At 44.8% G+C, this 17,941-nt stretch overlaps 1 protein-coding gene across 1 annotated transcript in view; it reads right to left on the reverse strand.

Moving 5' to 3' along the window:
* SRP68 (signal recognition particle 68) overlaps positions 1-17,941 on the reverse strand; it is a 42,630-nt gene that overhangs the window by 22,202 nt on the left and 2,487 nt on the right. Inside the window, exons 2-8 of the mRNA XM_017535810.2 lie at positions 17,713-17,779; positions 14,257-14,370; positions 10,777-10,972; positions 8,046-8,128; positions 7,664-7,773; positions 6,542-6,624; positions 5,231-5,371 (exon numbers count right to left, since the gene is read on the reverse strand). Of these exons, the coding sequence (XP_017391299.1) occupies positions 5,231-5,371; positions 6,542-6,624; positions 7,664-7,773; positions 8,046-8,128; positions 10,777-10,972; positions 14,257-14,370; positions 17,713-17,779 (794 nt within the window). The remainder of the gene's footprint in view (positions 1-5,230; positions 5,372-6,541; positions 6,625-7,663; positions 7,774-8,045; positions 8,129-10,776; positions 10,973-14,256; positions 14,371-17,712; positions 17,780-17,941) is intronic.

The following is a 17,941-nucleotide window of genomic DNA, read 5'->3' on the forward strand; positions in this document are numbered from 1 at the left end:
TTTGTATTTTTAGTAGAGACGGGGTTTCACCATGTTGACCAGGATGGTCTCGATCTCTTGACCTCGTGATCCACCCGCCTCGGCCTCCCAAAGTGCTGGGATTACAGGCTTGAGCCACCTCCCAATCTTTTAAGCTCATGTACCCTTCAAACACTCCACTGTCTCTTGTGGAAGAGCAATTAAAAGCCCCTACAAAGCTGGGCTCGGTGGCTCACGCCTATAATCCCAGCACTTTGGGAGGCGGAGGCGGAAGTGGGTGGATCACAAGGTCAGGAGCTCGAGACTAGCTTGGCCAAGATGGTGAAACCCCGTCTCTACTAAAAATACAAAAAAAATTAGCTGGGGGCGGTCACATGCGCCTGTAATCCCAGCTACTTGGGAGGCTGAGGCAGGAGAATCGCTTGAACTTGGAGGCTGCAGTGAGCCAAGATCGTGCCATTGCACTCTAGCCTGGGTGACAGAGTGAGACTCCATCTCAAAAAAATAAATAAATAAAAATAAAATAAAATAAAAAGCCCCTACAGGCTGGGTGTGGTGGCTCATGCCTATAATCCCAGCACTTTGGGAGGCTGAGATGGGTGGATGACCTGAGTTCGAGACCAGCCTGACCAATATGGCGAAACCCCATCTCTACTAAAAATACAAAAATTAGCTGGGTATGGTGGCAGGTGCCTGTAGTCCCAGCTACTCAGGAGGCCGAGACAGGAGAAGTGCTTGAATCTGGGAGGTGGACGTTTCAGTGAGCTGAGATCATGCCACTGTACTCCCAGCCTGGGTGACAGAGTGAGACTCCATTTAAAAAAAAAAAAAAAAAAAAAAAAGCCCCTACAGTATTCCTACTATGCCTGCATATCACGATTTTTACTGGCACAGTCAGGTTTCTTAACAACACAATCTGAATGAATAATCACTTCATTCAGCAGAGAAAGCCTGCAGCAGCTGGGGCACAAAACCTTGGTTACTGATTCTGACTTATCCTCATCATAGAACCCTGGACCTATCTTCCATGGATCTGCATAAAATGGGTCCAGAGTGAAGAGCTCTGACCCTGTGTGCAGAAGTGCCTGTATGTTTAAATTTTATTTCTGAGACAGAGTCTTGTTCTTGTTGCCCAGGCTGGAGTGTAATGGCACAACCTCGGCTCACTGCAACCTCTGCCTCCAGGGTTCAAGCAATTCTCCTGCCTCAGTCTCCCGAGTAGCTGGGATTACAGATGACTCTCACCATGCCTGGCTAATTTTTTTGTATTCTTAGTAGAGACAGGGTTTCTCCATGTTTGGCCAGTCTGGTCTCAAACTCCTAACCTCATGATCCGCCTGCCTAGGCCTCCCAGAGTGTTAGGATTACAGGCGTGAGCCACAGCGCACAGCAAGACCTTCAATTTTGAAAGCAATGGCTTCACCTGCAGTTGTAAAACGTTTTCTTCTCTTGGTCTAATTTAGTCCAAATTGAATTACGTCACGAATAAGAAAAAAACCCATCCCCATAGAAGTCTTCAATCCTCAGGCCGGGCGCGGTGGCTCAAGCCTGTAATCCCAGCACTTTGGGGGGCCGAGGCGGGTGGATCACGAGGTCAAGAGATCGAGACCATCCTGGTCAACATGGTGACACCCCGTCTCTACTAAAATACAAAAACATTAGCTGGGCATGGTGGCGCGTGCCTGTAATCCCAGCTACTGAGGAGGTTGAGGCAGGAGAATTGCCTGAACCCAGGAGGCGGAGGTTGCGGTGAGCCGAGATCGCGCCATTGCACTCCAGCCTGGGTAACAAGAGTGAAACTCCGTCTCAAAAAAAAAAAAAGTATTCAATCCTCATCATGTACAAAAAGCAAGAGAAAGGTAACTTTTTTTTTTTTTAATTTTTGGAGACAGAGTTTTACTGTGTTGCTCAGGCTGGAGTACAATGGCGCAATCTCAGCTCACTGCAACCTCCGCCTCCCAGGACAAGCGATTCTCCCGGGTAACTGGGATTACAGGACATCCCTCCTCCTACTCCTCTCACCTGGGGAGCCCAACTAATGTACTGAAACAGAGATGATCCAACTGCTGAGAACTATGTGTTTCAGTTAAGACGCTGTTTTCTCTTTTCTTTGAGACACAGTCTTGCTCTGTCGCCCAGGCTGGAGTACAATGGGTGTGACCTGGCTCACTGCAACCTCTGCCTCCTGGATTCAAACAATTCTCTGCCTCAGCCTCCTGAGTAGCTGGGATTACAGGCACCCACTACCATGCCCGGTTAATTTTTGTATTTTGAGTAGAGATGGGGTTTCACCATCTTGGCCATTCTGGTCTTGAACTCCTGACATCATGATCCACCCACTTCAGCCTCCCAAAGTGCTGGGATTATGGGCATGAACCACCGCACCCAGCCCTTGTTTTCCTCTTTAAAGAGACAAGCTCTTGCTCTGTCACCCAGGTTGGGTGCAGTGGCAAAATCATAGCTCACTGTAACCTAGAACTCCTGGGCTCCAGGGATCCTCCCGACTCAGCCTCCCAAAGTGCTGGGATTACAGGCATGAGCCACTGCAACTGGCCCTGCTGGTTCAGTCTTTATTAGGGGCCTGGGACTCTGCTTGTATACTCTGTTAAGTAAAACTGCATTTAGCTATTCACCAAAGTCAAATAAAGCAATTCTATTATTAGCTTTCCTGATGAATCTAAGACAACATGTGGAAAAGTTCCAGAAACATGAACTTTGGAGTCAAAAATGATTTTAAAGCCAAGCATTGTTTATCAAATATATGACAGTGGGTAAATTATAGTGTCCTTGAGACCAGCTTCCCCATTTGGAAAATGAGAGCATCACCCACCCCAGAGGGTTAATAAGACACCAGTATTAAGCAGTGCATCTGAGTCAGGAGGACCATTACCTTCCATCCTCATCTCTGTGGAGTCTCTGTCCAGGTGAATAACAAGCTTTTTTTTTTTTTTAACTATAAAATAACATGAAAAATTCTTACAACATGTTAATAAAAACAGGACACAGGCCAGGCGAGGTGGCTCATGCCTGTAATCCCAGCACTTTCGGAGGCTGAGGCGGGTGGATCATGAGGTCAGGAGTTCAAGACCAGCCTGGCCAAGATGGTGAAACCCCATCTCTACTAAAAATAAAAAATTAGCCAGGTGTATGGGGCAAACACCTGTAATCCCAGCTACTTAGGAGGCTGATGCAGAGAATTGCTTTAACCTGGGAGGCGGAGGTTGCAGTGAGCTGAGATCAGGCCACTGTACTCCAGCCTGGTGATAGAGTGAGACTCTGTCTCAATTTAAAAAACAAAAGAAAAGAAACAAAAAAACCCACGATACAAAGCTATATCTTAGTATAATTCCAACAAGGGAAAAAAACCACATAAGAACACTCATGAATGTAAAAAAATAAAAATAAAAGGAAACAGTGCTTTCCTTTCAGTATGACATCGTATCAATGAAGGCATATGGGAAGTGAGACTGTAAGTTGATCTTTAGATAATTAAATTTAATTTCAATAGTTTTCAGGGGAATGGGTGGTTTTTACTTACATGGATAAGTTTTGTGGTGATTTCTGAGACTTTGGTACACCTGTCACCCAAGCAGTGGATACCGTACCCAATGTGTAGTCTCTTATCTCTGGCCCCCTTCCTACCTTTCCAAATTGATCTTCTTAAAACATCAATGTATTTTCCAAACGTTAAGCATTATTAACTTTGTTTTTTTCAGAGACAGAGTTGCACGCTGCTATCCAGGCTGCAGCCTCAAGCTCCCAGGCTCAAGTGATCTTCTCGCCTCAGCATCCGAGTAGCTGGGACTACAGGTGCATGCCACCACGCCTGGCTAAATTTTTTCATAGAGATGGGGTTTCACCATGTTGCCCAGGCTGGCCTCCAACTACTGAGCTCAAGTGATCTTCTTGCCTCCATCTCTCAAAGCGCTAGGATTACACACATGAGCCACCGTGCCAGCAGTGACTTTTCAAAATTACTTAACAAATGTTAGCTTTTCCTGTTTTTTTATTTGGTACGTGTCTGTAGCCCCGCTCTGAAAGAGCCCTCATTTAACTTGCCCCTATGGATCTCTCTCCCTCAACTGCTCTTCAAGTCAGAATTCCTGCCTGACTGTCTCTGCTGCTGGGCACTTAACTGAGGATGAGGTGATTTCTTTCATCCAGAATTTACCACTTTAAACCAAAGCATTAACCCAATCACATAATATAAATGGTTGCTACCAGAGACCTTGTCCTGAGGAGGTAGCACCATACAACAGTGCCAACGGAATGCTCTTAGCAAAGTTCCTCAGCCTTTCAGCTGAAGGACAAATTAACTTTCTGGTACTGTTCTAGTCTTCTGTCCTTCAAGCAAATAAAAGGGATATGAAGATATGAGAGAGGCAATATGAAACAGACAAGGACACACATAAAGTCTTCAGTTGTTAAAAGCTGCCTCCAACCCAGAGTAGCCATTTTGGAGCAAGTCGCTGAAAAGTTTAGATGCCTAAGCCAACTCATCAACACATTAACAAAATGCTGCCCCCTTCAATTCATACACAAATTATTCAGGGTGCAAAAGATCACTGTGAAGTCTTAGGAAATGCCACTGTTCCCTGATGAGGGAGTCGACTGTCAGCAGCCTGTTTTTTTAAAGATGTCCTTTAACTCATGTGGAAAAACTCTAAAAAGTGGCCCCATCACTGTCCACCTCATACATAGCAAGATCACCAGGATGTCTTATGTTTAGAATGCATTTGGTTGTTCGTGCCCACAAACAGGCAATTATGTCAGTAGCCAGTATCAAGTGATACAGCTCTGCGTGAATACTGCATGTACACCGCACACAAAACAAGACATTCTGGTTGAACCAGGCTCTCCTGCAAAGGCCCAGGACTAAGAGGTGAACCCTTTAGGGCAAGGAGGCTGTGACAACATGTCAGAGAGTCTTCAGGGACATAATAGTTAAGCTGCTGCACCACCTGCTGGGCCAAATGTGGCCCCTTACTTTAAGCCAGCCTCTTATACCTCCTATTTTTATGTTAATGACTGTTGCTGTCAATTTCTTTGCCCTCTAAACATTAAGAATTCCTCTATAAACTCAGTTTTCAAAATAATTTTATTCAATAAGTCACACCTCCAGACTTACAAAATCCCAAAAAGCATTAAATGTTTATGAGAACTGAATACTAACGAGCCACTACATCTTAAACACACAAGGACAACCTTCAGACACATACAGAAGACAGCACAGTAAGTTCTTCCACCTCACCTGGACAATAGCTGCTTCATTATCAGCCAATCCCAATAAGAAAATCCGCACTTTGTCGATCTTCACTGGAACAGTTCTCCCTCTCCACTCCACTTCACTCATGGTAGCTGCCTGTTTGGCTCGAGTCTGAGTGATCAAAGCCTGAAAAGTAGTTTGAAAAAGTTTAAGCTTTAACTGGGGATATGAGTGATGGAGGTGAAAATAAGTGGAATCTATCATTTGCCTCTTTCTAGAATCAACATATTATACTCCATAAAGAGTATATACCAATTGCTTTCTTTCATTTTTCTGAGACAGAGTTGTACTCTGTCACCCAGCCTGGAGTGCAGTGGCGCAATCTAGACTCTCTGCAACCTCCGCCTACCAGGTTCAAGCAATTCTTGTGCCTCGGTTCCCTGAGTAGCTGGAACTACAGGCACATGCCACCATGCCTGACTTATTTTTGTATTTTTAGTAGAGATAGGGTTTTGCCACGTTGGCCAGGCTGGTCTTGAACTCCTGGCCTCAAGTGATCCACCTGCCTCGGCCTCTCAAAGTGCTGGGATTCCAAGAGTAAGCCACTGCCCCCAGCCTCTTTAATTTTTTTAATAGACAGAGACTTGCTCTGTTGCCCAGGCTGGAGTGCATTAAGCCCAAAGACAGCTCACTACAACCTTGAATTCCTGGGCTCATGTGATCCTCTTGCCTTGGCCTCCCAAGTAGCTAGGACTACAGGTATGTGTCACCATGCCTGGCTAATTAAAACTATTTTTCTTGGTAGAGGTGGGGTCTCATTATGTTGTCCAGGCTGGTCTTGAACGCCTGGGCTCAAGTGAACCTTTCACCTTTGCCTCCCATAGTGCCAGGATTACAGATGTGAACCACCCCACCGGCGACCAATTTCTATTTGTTTTAAATAAATAGAATAAATAGGCAACATGGTGAAACCCTGTCCCTACTAAAAATATAAAAAAATTAGCTGGGCGTGGTGGTGCACACCTGCAGTCCCAGCTACTTGGTAGGGGCGGAGGCATAAGAAGCACTTGAACTCAGGAGGTGGAGGGTGCAGTGAGCTGAGATTGAGATTGCGCCACTGCACTCCAGCCTGGGTGACAGAGTAAGACTCTGTCTCAAAAAAAAAAAAATTGAATACTTAAAGTGTTAATTGAAAAAAGGTTTTTGTTAAAATTTTTAGCAAATGTAGATATTGTGTAATACAGATACAAATATACATATATTAATATCAAATATCCCTAAGGGATTATAAATTACTCCTTCTTCTGGACTTTGTCCAACTCACAACTTTTCACAAAAATGTACATACTAGATTACCTCCAATTTTTCAGCCAAGAGACCCTCAGTGCCCCCAGACCTCAATCTCATCTGCATGAGTTCATTGATGGCTGACTGGTCCCCTGAGAGAGAAAGACAGGGAAATCTTCAAGGGTCTGGTCTGTTTTCCTGAGATTCACTAGATTCAACTCAGACTTAAACATCTTTTCCCCCTCCACATGCTACTTCAATTAATCTGCAGTACGATCTGTTCTCTGAAGACAAATCTTTTACAAAGAATGAAATTGATTGGGGCAATGAAAATACTCTGTATGTTACTATAATGGTAAATACGTGTCATGAAACATTTGTCCAAACCCATAGACTGTACAATATCAAGCATAAACCCTGATGTAAACTTTGGGAGGTTATGATGGGTTGATGAAGGGTCATTAATTGTAACAAACACACCCCTCTGGTGGGGGAAGATGATCATGGGAGAGGCTGTGGATATGGGAGGCGGGCTTATATGGGTCTCTTTATCTTTCTGTTTTGCTGTGAACCTAAAACTGCTCTTAAAAAGTAAAAAATGGCCAGGCGTGGTGGCTCACACCTGTAATCCCAACACTTTGGGAGGCCAGGGTGGGCAGATCACCTGAGGTCGAGAGTTTGAGACCAGCCTGACCAACAGGGAAAAATTCCGTCTCTACCAAAAATACAAAAAATTAGCTGGACATGGTGGCACATGCCTGTAAGCCCAGCTACTCAGGAGGCTGAGGAAGGAGAATCGCTTGAACCTGGGAGCCGAGATCACACCATTACACTCCAGCCTGGACAAGAAAAGCGAAACTCAAAAAAAAAAAAAAAAAAAAAAAAAAAAAAAAAAAAAAAAAATAGCAAAAAGTGAAAAACGAACTCAGCCAGAGACTCAGGAGACTCAAGACTGCTCTTCAGGGGTACACAGCACAGCAGGACAGACACAGAAGCAGAACTATCTTCTGTAATTTTGAGCTGGGTTGGCTTCAACAGTTCTGCTTTTGCCATCAACCAAAACTCAGGCCAAAGATGGAGGCAAAGGGAGGAGAAGAAAGTTATGTCGACTCTCTAGGATCTCTGCAATGAACGCCCACTGGGCCACCTGTCAATTCTCAAGTTGAGTATAATGCCTTGATCCCTGCTCACCAATATTATATGCACAATAGCGGATGTTAGGGGAAATCTCTTCCACACGTTGGTTATACAGCACAGCCTGCTCCTCTGTGAAAGCACTGGCTAGCTTCTCATAGATAGTTCTGAGAGAAAAGAAAAGTCAGGTTTTACATCGGCTGTATAAAAGAAAAACTCATGGGGAACACAGCGACTAAAAACAAATTATGGCCCTTTGAAGCTCTTCTAACAACTACCATAACTGGCATGCTCTAAAGATGAAAGAGAATCATCAACATTTCTATAGGAAAGAAAAGTCACCCTCACTTTCACAGAAATAATCCACTACCTGATCTGCAGCTTAAATTTGACTATCTATAATTAAAACTGGCCACAGCCTTTGGACTATAGGACTTACTTGCATTTGTTAAAAGCCTCAATGGCGGCTTTCCATTCTTGATGTTCAAAACGCAGCATTCCTGAGAGGTAAGCTGTGTAAGCCTGTGAGGAGATAGAAGAGGAGGAACTGCTTCAACACCAAACCACTCAATCTTCCTTTATTGGCTTCTAACTTTAATATCAAGAATATGGATATTGGCCAGGCACAGTTGCTCACACCTGTGATTTAAGCACTTTGGGAGGCCACAGTGGGAGGACTGCTTGAACCCACAGTTCAAGACAAGTCAGGGCAATATAACAAGACCCTGTCTATAACAAAAAGAAAAAAAAAATTAAAAATAGGCTGGGCTTGGTGGCGCATGCCTGTAATCCCAACACTTTGGGATGCCGAGGTGGGTGAATCACGAGGTCAAGAGATTGAGGCCATCCTGGCCAATATGGTAAAACCCTGTCTCTACTAAAAATACAAAAATTAGCTGGGTGTGGTGGTACGTGCCTGTAATCCCAGCTACTTGGGAGGCTGAAGCAAGAGAATCGCTTGAACCTGGGAGGCAGAGGTTGCAGTGAGTCAAGATGGCACCACTGCACTCCAGCCTGGCAAGAGAGTGGGACTCCATCTCTAAATAAATTAATATAAATTTTAAAAAAGAAGAAAAAGAACAAGGATATTGGCTGGGCATGGGGGCTCACATCTGTAATTCTAGCAATCTGGGAGGCTGAGGCAGGAGGGTTACTTTAGCTCAAGAGTTAGAGATCAGCCTGGGCAATACAGCAAGACCACATTTCTACAAAAATTTTTTTTAAATTAGCCTGGTGTGGCCGGGCCGGGTACCTGACGCTTATAACCCCTGCACTTTGGGAGACCAAGGTGAGCCGATCACCTGAGGTCAGGAATTGGAGACCAGGGTGGCCAACGTGATGAAAATCCATCTCTAGTAAAAATACAAAAAAATTAGCCAGGTGTGGTGGCAGGCGCCTGTAATCTCTGCTACTCAGGAGGCTGAGGCAGGAGAATTGCTTGTACCTGGGAGGCTGAAGATGCAGTGAGCTAAGATTGTGCCACTGCAACCCAACCTGGGCAACAGATCAATATTCAAGACTCCATCTCAAAAAAAAAAAAAAAAATTAGCAGGGTGTGGTGGCGTGCCCCTCTAGTCCCACCTACTCAGGAGGCCTTGGCAGGAGGATTGCTTGAGTCCAGGAGTTCACGGCTGCAGTGAGCCATGACTGCACTCCAGCCTGGAACAGAGCGAGACTCTGTCGCTAAAAAACAAAAAACCCAAACAAATAATATGGATATATTAATCACAGGTCGATTTTTAAAAAGAAATACTTATAAAACCTTACAATATCTACCATCTCTTTTTTAAAAAATTCATTTCCAAAAAAAGTTCTTTGTGAACTTTTCCAGGTACAAGATGTAAGCTTTAACCTATATAGCAAAACATGATCTTTCTTAAAAAGTTACAGCTAGTTGGCGAGGTGTGGTGGCTCATGACTATAATCCCAGCACTTTGGAAAGTCAAGGTGGGTGGAACACAAGGTCAGGAGCTCGAGACCAGCCTGGCCAACAGAGTCAAACCCTCTCTGTACTAAAAATACAAAAAGTAGCCGGGTGTGGTGGCATGTGCCTGTAATCCCAGCTACTTGGAAGGCTGAGGCAGCAGAATTTCTTGAACCCGGAAGGCGGAGGTTGCAGTGAGCCAACATCATGCCACTGCACTCCAGACTCCAGCATGGGTGACAATGCAAGACTCCGTCTCGAAAAAAAAAAGTTACAGCTAGTTATAAAAAACAAGAGCTTGGGAATACTCATTCTATTTTATGGAATGAAGTGTTGCCCAATTAAAAAAAAAAGATAAGACTGGGCTGAGTGGCTCACACCTGTAATCCCAGCACTTTGGGAGGCAACGGTGGGCGGATTACCTGAGGTCGGGAGTTCGAGACCAGTCTGAATTAGCCAGGTGTGGTGGCGTATGCCTGTAATCTCAGCTATTCGGGAGGCTGAGGCAGGAGAATCACTTGAACCCAGCAGGTGGAGATAGTGGTGAGCTGAAATCGCAACACTGCACTCCAGCCTGGGCAACAAGAGTGAAAATCCATCTCAAAAAAAAAAAAAAAGAAAAGAAAAAAGCTGGGAGTGGTGGCTCACACCTGTAATTCCGGCAGTTCGGGAGGCTGAGGTTAGGAGTCTGAGACCAGCCTTGCCAACATGGTGAAACCCCAACTCTACTAAAAACACAAAAAAAATTAGCCAGGTGGGGTGGCATGCGCCTGTAATTCTAGCTAGTTGGGAGGTTGAGGCAGGAGAATTGCTCGAACCCAGTAGGCAGAGGTTGCAGCGAGTCAAGACTGTGCCACATGGCACTCCAGCCTGGGCAGCAGAGCGAGACTCCTTCTCAATAAAAGGAGAAAAAAACATAAAAACTCAAGAGCTTATAAACAAAAGACGCTAACTTCACCTTTTAAAAGCAAGTTCAGGAAGTTCTTTCCTCTCCTATCACTTTCTAACATTAAGAAACTCTGCTCTGTTTAACTGTAGCTTTTTAAAACATCTTGAGGCCGGGCGTGGTGGCTCACACCTATAATCCTAGCACTTTGTGAGGCCGAGGTGGGTGGATCATCTGAGGCCAGGAGTTCGAAACCACCCTCACCAACAAGGTGAAACCCCATCTCTAAAAATAAATAAATAAATAAATAAAACGTCTTGATTCTCCACAATAAAACAAGCTGGATGTTAAGGCACTAACCTGAGCCTCTAACTTGGTCTTAGCATCTACACGATTGCTCTCACACAGGCGTTCCAATTCCTCTGCATGCTTCACAGCTTTGCGTAGGCGAGATAACAAGTGAAACCGTTTTCGGGGTTCAGTGTTGGCTTCCTGTTTGAGCTGCATTGCATAGCTCCAGGCTCTTTCGGCATCCATCAGAACCAGAAGCAAGTATCTAGATGAGAGACAGACGAGGGGAGACAATAAAGGCCTTCCGCAGACCCAGATATTCTCCGAGGTGGAATCTTCAGCTTCTCAACTTTTTTTATACTCTCCCTCTTTTGCTGCTCTCAAAACAACTCTTCTGACATTATTAGCCACGACTCTAAGCCAGTACCTGTATTCGCAACCTGGACTCAATCTCAGGTTTCTTATCATCTACTGGACATATCTCATTGAAAAGCCTCTGCTGCCTCAAACTCGGCAAACCCAGAATCGTGACCTACCCCTCCTAAATTCTGTCAGACACAGTCCAGGCACACGATCTGGCCTCATCTTTGAATCAATACCTCCTTCATCTCAACCCAGTTAGAAAAGTCCTTACAGGTGTGGTAGCTCACACCTGTAATCCCAGCACTTTGAAAGGCCGAGGTGGGTGGATCACCTGAGGTCAAGCATTCAAGACCAGCCCGGCCAACATGGTGAAACCCTGTCTCTATTAAAAATACAAAAATTAGCCAGGCATGGTGGTGGGTGCCTATAATCCCAGCTACTTGGGAGGCTGAGGCTAGAGAATTGCTTGAACCCAGGAAGGAGAGGTTGCAGTGAGTGGAGATCGCGCCATTGCACTCAAGCCTCGGCAACAAGAGCAATACTCCATCTCAAAAAAAAAAAAAAAAAAAAAAAAAAAAAAAAAAAAAGGCAGTATATTTACTGGGCATGGTGGCTCACCCCTGTAATCCCACCACTTTGAGAGGCCAAGGCGGGCAGATCACCTAAGGTCAAGAGCTCGAGACAAGCCTGGTCAACATGGTAAAACCCCATCTCTACTAAAAATACAAAAATTAGCTGGGTATTGTGGCACATGCCTGTAATCCCAGCTTCTGGGGAGGCTGAGGTTGAACCCAGGAGGCAGGGGTTGCGGTAAGTCGAGATGGAGCCACTGTACTGAAGTCTGGGCAACAGCGAGACTCCGTCTCAAAAAAAAAGGGGCGGGGGCAGTATATTAAAGTGGTGATGAACAAGGGCTCCAGAGCCTGGGTTAGAACCCCAGTGCCACCACTCACTAGCTGTGTGACTGTGGGCAGAGTACTAACGTTTCTGTGCACCACTCTCCTATGCAGCAATAGAAATAACACATTTAGACCAGAGCCTGGCGCTTACTAAGCTCAATAAATTAGTTAACTCTTTATTATTACACAGGTGAATCTTTCTTTGCTCCTTTCATCAATCTGTCTTAAACTTCAGCTTAACCTTGACTCTTCACAGTAAAGGATCTTGATATCATAAGAGAGTACAGGCATGGTGTAGTGGCTCATATCTGCAATCGCAGCACATTGGGAGGCCGAGGTGGGAGGATTGCTTGGGGCCAGGAGTTTGAAACCAGCCTGGTCAGCATAGCGAGATCCCATCTCTACAAAAGAAAAAAAGAGAAGTTAGGTAGGCATGGTGGTACGCGACTACAGTCCCAGCTACTCAAGAGGGTAACACATGAGCAGCTTAAGGCTGCAGTAAGCTATAATCCCACTGTTGCACTCCAGCCTGGGTGACAGTGAGACTGTCTCAAAAAAAGGGCAAGAGAGATTTCTCCTAACTGGCATTCTCATCAGATTTAATGCCGCATCCTATGATGACCTCCAGGCTCTAGTTTTCTGACTGTGGCCTACACGCCAAGCTCACAGCCTTTTCACTGCCTGAGCAGCAGCTAGCAAGTGTCCAGAGCTTTCCAGTTCCTAAACTGCACGCACAGATACCACAGCATGCTGTTTCCCCAGACACAGGATGCTCTTAACTCTCGCAAATCCTTCAAGGTCAAGCCTCCTCCATGCAGGCTTACTGACTTCCCTGTCAAGAGCCTTCAACCTCAAGTCTCCTTTCCAAGGCTTCGGAATGCTGAACAGTAAATGATACACAACATGGCACTTCTGCTGTAGCATTCCCTGGTTTGCATTGACCAACATCTTTCAACAAGATGAAAGTCAATAAGGTTCAAGGATCATGCCGCCTCTCCTATATCTAGTGTGTCACAACTACTCTGCTGATGTAGCACAAAAGTAGCTGTAAACAATACCTATGTAAATGAGTGTGGCTGGGTTCCAATAAAACTTCATTTACACAAAAGGTGACAGGAGCATAATTTGGCCCATAAGTGTGAGGAAGACCTGGAGACCTTCACTATATGTTGCTTGACAGACTAAAAATTCTTCAGGAAATGCTAAGCGCTGGTGCATTCAGCACTGAAATACAGGACTCTTCTATAATAATTCACACACCAGCAGGGCACGGTGGCTCACACCTGTAATCCCAGCACTGTGGGAGGCCAAGGTAGGTGGATCAGCTCAAGACCAACCTGGTGAAATCCTGTCTCTACTAAAAATACAAAAATCAGATGGTGTGGTGGCACGTGACTGTAATCCCAGCTACATGGGAGGCTGAGGCAGGAGAAATACTTGAATCCGGGAGGTTGGGGTTGCAGTGAGCCGAGATCACACCACTGCACTCCAGCCTGGGCAACAGAGAGAGACTTTGTCTCCAAAAAAAAAAAAAATTACACACCACTCAATTTCATTAAGATATATTGATTTAAGCATCTAGTTTTAGACATTGGAGTTTACATTCTAGAAACCTTACCTAATAATCAATTAGATTCTAATCACTGACTTCAACATTTGGCATCCCAACACAGTTCTGTTTTTTTTTTTAGGGAGCAAAGAGTTTAATAGGCAAGAAGGAAGAAACTTCCCTGTACAGAGACACAGGGTGGGAGCTCCAAAGCTGAGAGAGGGAACCACCTCTCTTTTTTCTGAGATGGAATTTCACTCTTACTGCCTAGTATGGAGTGCAACGGCGCAATTTCAGCTCACATCAACCTCTGCCTCCCAAGTTCAAGCTATTCTCCTGCCTCAGCCTCCAGCATCTGGGATTACAGATGCCCGGGACCACACCCGGCTAATTTTTGCATTTTTTAGTAGAGATGGGGTTTTGCCATATTGGTCAGGCTGGCCTTGAACTTCTGACTGCAAGTGATCCACCTACCTTGGCCTCCAAAAATGTTTGGATTACAAGTGTGAGCCACTATGCCCGGCCCCAACACAGTTCTTGAACAAGCTACTGAACCTCTCTGAGCCTCAGTTTCCTTGCCTTATAACGCAGGAATAGTAAACAATGCCCAGCCCACAGAGCTGCTAAAAGAGTCACCAGAGATAATTAAAAGGTTTAGTGTGAAGTCTAGCACACTGTCATTGTTCAGTAAATGCATTAGCAGGATGTAATTTGCAACTAGCACAGAGCAGTCATTACCTATTATCAGTCAGCAGATCTTCAGTCACTTTCTTCCCTGTGAATTTGTGTCTGTTCCCCATCTTGAAGTTGAGCGTTTTTCGAAGACGTCTTTGTCTACGGGAACAGTAGCCCCTGTAAGAAACAACAAACAAAACTTACTCGGCCAGGCTGAGACTATTCTGAATAATAAATTATGTAATAAGGCAAGGTCAAGGGTCAACAGTTTGGGGTATTATACTTACTGGTACTATAATTATCACATATCAGCTTCCAAACATTTTTTTCTTTCTTTTTTTTGAGACAGAGTCTTGCTCTGTCACCCAGACTGGAGTGCAGTGTTGTAATCTTGGCTCACTGCAGCTGGGCTCAATAAATCCCCCCACCTCAGCCTCCTGAGTAGTTGGGACTACAAGGGTGCAGCCACCACACTTGGCTAATTTTTATACTTTTTGTAGAGACAGGGCTTCACCATGTTGCCCAGGCTGGTCTTGAAGTCCTTAGACTCCAGCGATCCACCCACCTCAGCCTCCCAAAGTGCTGGGATTACAGGCATGAGCCACCATGCCCAGCCCTAAACATTTATTGAACAACTCAAAAATGGGGGGGGGGGGGCATATGATTGCTATTATAGGAAACACAAGGAGATGGAGGACATGGTGCCCATGCTCAAGGAACCCACATTAAAGTTGAGGATGATCGTGCAGAGACAATGGCAACCAAGAAAACAAGGCAACGTCAAGTTGAATGGACACGAGTAATCACTCTCCTGTTAGCACCTTCAGCTGCAGTGGACTGATGGTGGGCCCTAGAAAGAATGAGAGGCTGGGCGCGGTGGCTCACACCTGTAATCCCAGAACTTTGGGAGGCTAAGGTGGGTGGATCACAAGGTCAGAAGTTCAAGACCATCCTGGTCAAGATGATGAACACAAAAATTAGCCGGGCATGGTGGCAGGCACCTGTAATCCCAGTGACTGGGGAGGCAGAGAATTGCTTGAACCTGGGAAGTGGAGGTTGCAGTGAACTGAGATAGTGACACTGCACTCCAGCCTGGGCGACAGAGACTCTGTAAAAAAAAAAAAAAAAAAAAAAAAAGAATGAGGAGGATTCTAATGAATGTAAAGCAGGGAAAGGTGCATCCTGAAGGAGACTAGAACGACACCAGACACGTGGAGAAAGAACTGCATGCAGGTCTGAAGAAAAATGAGGAAGCCAATTAGGTTATTGCCAAGAAGCACTATAAACAACACCTCTATGCCAAGCCTGTTCCTCTCTGCTCATGTAGCTTTTTTTTTTCGAGATGAAATCTCACTCTGTCACCAAGCTGCAGTGCAGTGGTGCAACCTTGGCTCACTGCAACCACCGCCTCCCAGGTTCAAGCAATTCTCCTGCCTCAGCATCTCAAGTAGCTGGGATTATAAGTGCCCACCACTGTACCCAGCCTCAAGTACCTCTTTTTTGTTTTTAAAAAAAAAAAAAGATGGGGTTTCACCATGATGGCCAGGCTGGTCTTGAACTCCTGACCTCGGGTGATCCACCCATCTCGGCCTCCCAAAGTGCTAGGATTACAGGCGTGAGCCATCGCGCCCAGCCTCAAGTACCTCTTTATTCTTCCATTACAGTATGTGACATTATAATTATGTTCTCACATAGTTGCCTACTAATATAAATCCTTTTATTGCAGGGAGAATTATTTTTTTGAGACAGAGTCTCACCATGTTTGTTGCTGTTGCCCAGGCTGGTCTCGAACTCTTGGGCTTTAGCAATTCTTGGGCCTCATCCTCCCAAGTAACTGGCAATACAGCATGTGCCACCACACCAGGCTAGGATTTCATTTCTAAATTTTCTGCAATGCCTTAGCACAGAGTCTAGCACACGGATGTTCAATCAATATACATATTTTGACTACATTAGTTAAAAAATAAAAAATATAAAAAATATATATATATAAAATTGAACCAAGCTTTAAGTCAAAGTAATATGGTATATAAAATGATATTTAAATACTACTTCAGGGAGCCGGGTATGGTGGCTTACACCTGTAATCCCAGCACTTTGAGAGGCCAAGGAGGGCAGATCACTTGAGGTAGGGCGTTCCAGACTAGCCTGACCAACACAGTAAAACCCTGTCTCTACAAAAATACAAAAATTGGCCAGTCATGGTGGCGCATGCCTATACTCCCAGGTACTCGGGAGGCTGAGGCAAGAGAATTGCTTGAACCCGGGAGGCAGGGGTTGCAGTGAACCGAGACAGCATCACTGCACTCCAGCCTGGGTGAGTAAGTAAGTAAATAAAGTAATAAATGAAATAATAGTCTAGGTTCAATTTATGAACTGCCTTTTTTCTCTCAATCCCTAATAGCAGTTTTAGGTATCATTTACCCTTTTACATAAAAGTCAAATGAAACACTCATACATTACGAGCAGAAATAAAAATTGGTAAAAAATTTCTCACAGTATGAATCTATTTTTAACAACAACAAAAAACTCTGGAGGGTCCAGTGAGAAGTATGAATCCATTTATTAAGATCTTTAGCTGGGTGCTGGGTGAGGTGGCTCACGCCTATAATCCCAGCACTTTGGGAGGCCGAGGCGGGTGGATCACTAGGTCAAGAGATCGAGACCATCCTGGTCAACATGGTGAAACCCCATCTCTAATAAAAATGCTCTCTACTAAAATACCACCTCTGCTCTGTTGCCCAGGCTGGAGTGCAATGGCATAATCTTGGCTCACTGCAATCTCCACCTCCAGGGCTCAAGCAATTCTCCTGTCTCAGCTCCCAAGTAGCTGAGATTACAGGTGCCTGCTACCACGCCAGGGTGAGTTTTGTATTTTTAGTACAGACGGGGTTTGACCATGTTGGCCAGGCTGGTCTGGAACTCCTGACCTCAGGTGATCTGCCCACCTCAGGTGATCTGCCCACCTCAGCCTCTCAAAGTATTGGGATTACAGGTGTTGAGCCTCTGCACCCAGCCTATTCATAAAATTTTAAATTTAAAAATTACATATATTTTGAGAATTCTATATAAACTCAGTGCTAGGCCATGCGCAGTGGCTCACACCTGTAATCCCAACACTTTGGGAGCCCTAGGCAGGCGAATCACCTGAGCTCAGGAGTTCAAGATCAGTCTGGCCAACATGGTGAAATCCCATCTCTACTAAAAATACAAAAATTAGCTGGGCGTGGGGGCACAAGCCTGTAATCCCAGCTACTCGGGAGGCTGAGGCAGAAGAAACTCTTGAAACAGGGAGGCAGAAGCAGAAGAATTGCTTGAACTCGGGAGGCAAAGGCTGCAGTGAGCCAGGATCACACCACTGCACTCCAGCTTGGGTGACAGTGAGACACCATCTCAAAAAAAAAAAAAAAAGAAAAATGCTAGACTTTCTAGGTACATTTTCTGATATAGCAAATAGGATATTAACAAAAGCAAAGAAGTCCCACAGTGATTTCCATACATCTTGTATGTGATACTAACCTGTACCTCTGAAAATCTCCATGCCGTAAACCATGCTGCTGCTGGGATTCCTTAATAATCTGAAGAACTAGAGTCAGGATTAAGGAAAATCTTACAACGGCAAGAATCCAAACAAACCAAAACCTGTACCATCAGTCTCTATCTGTGTCAAACCACAACACATTACACATTTAGTACGTTAGTGAGATCTTTTGTAACCATTTTCTTTTCTTTTTTTTTTTTTTTTTTG

Source organism: Cebus imitator, unplaced genomic scaffold (genome assembly GCF_001604975.1).
Source record: "Cebus imitator isolate Cc_AM_T3 unplaced genomic scaffold, Cebus_imitator-1.0 Scaffold93, whole genome shotgun sequence".
NCBI classification, from domain to species: domain Eukaryota; kingdom Metazoa; phylum Chordata; class Mammalia; order Primates; family Cebidae; genus Cebus; species Cebus imitator.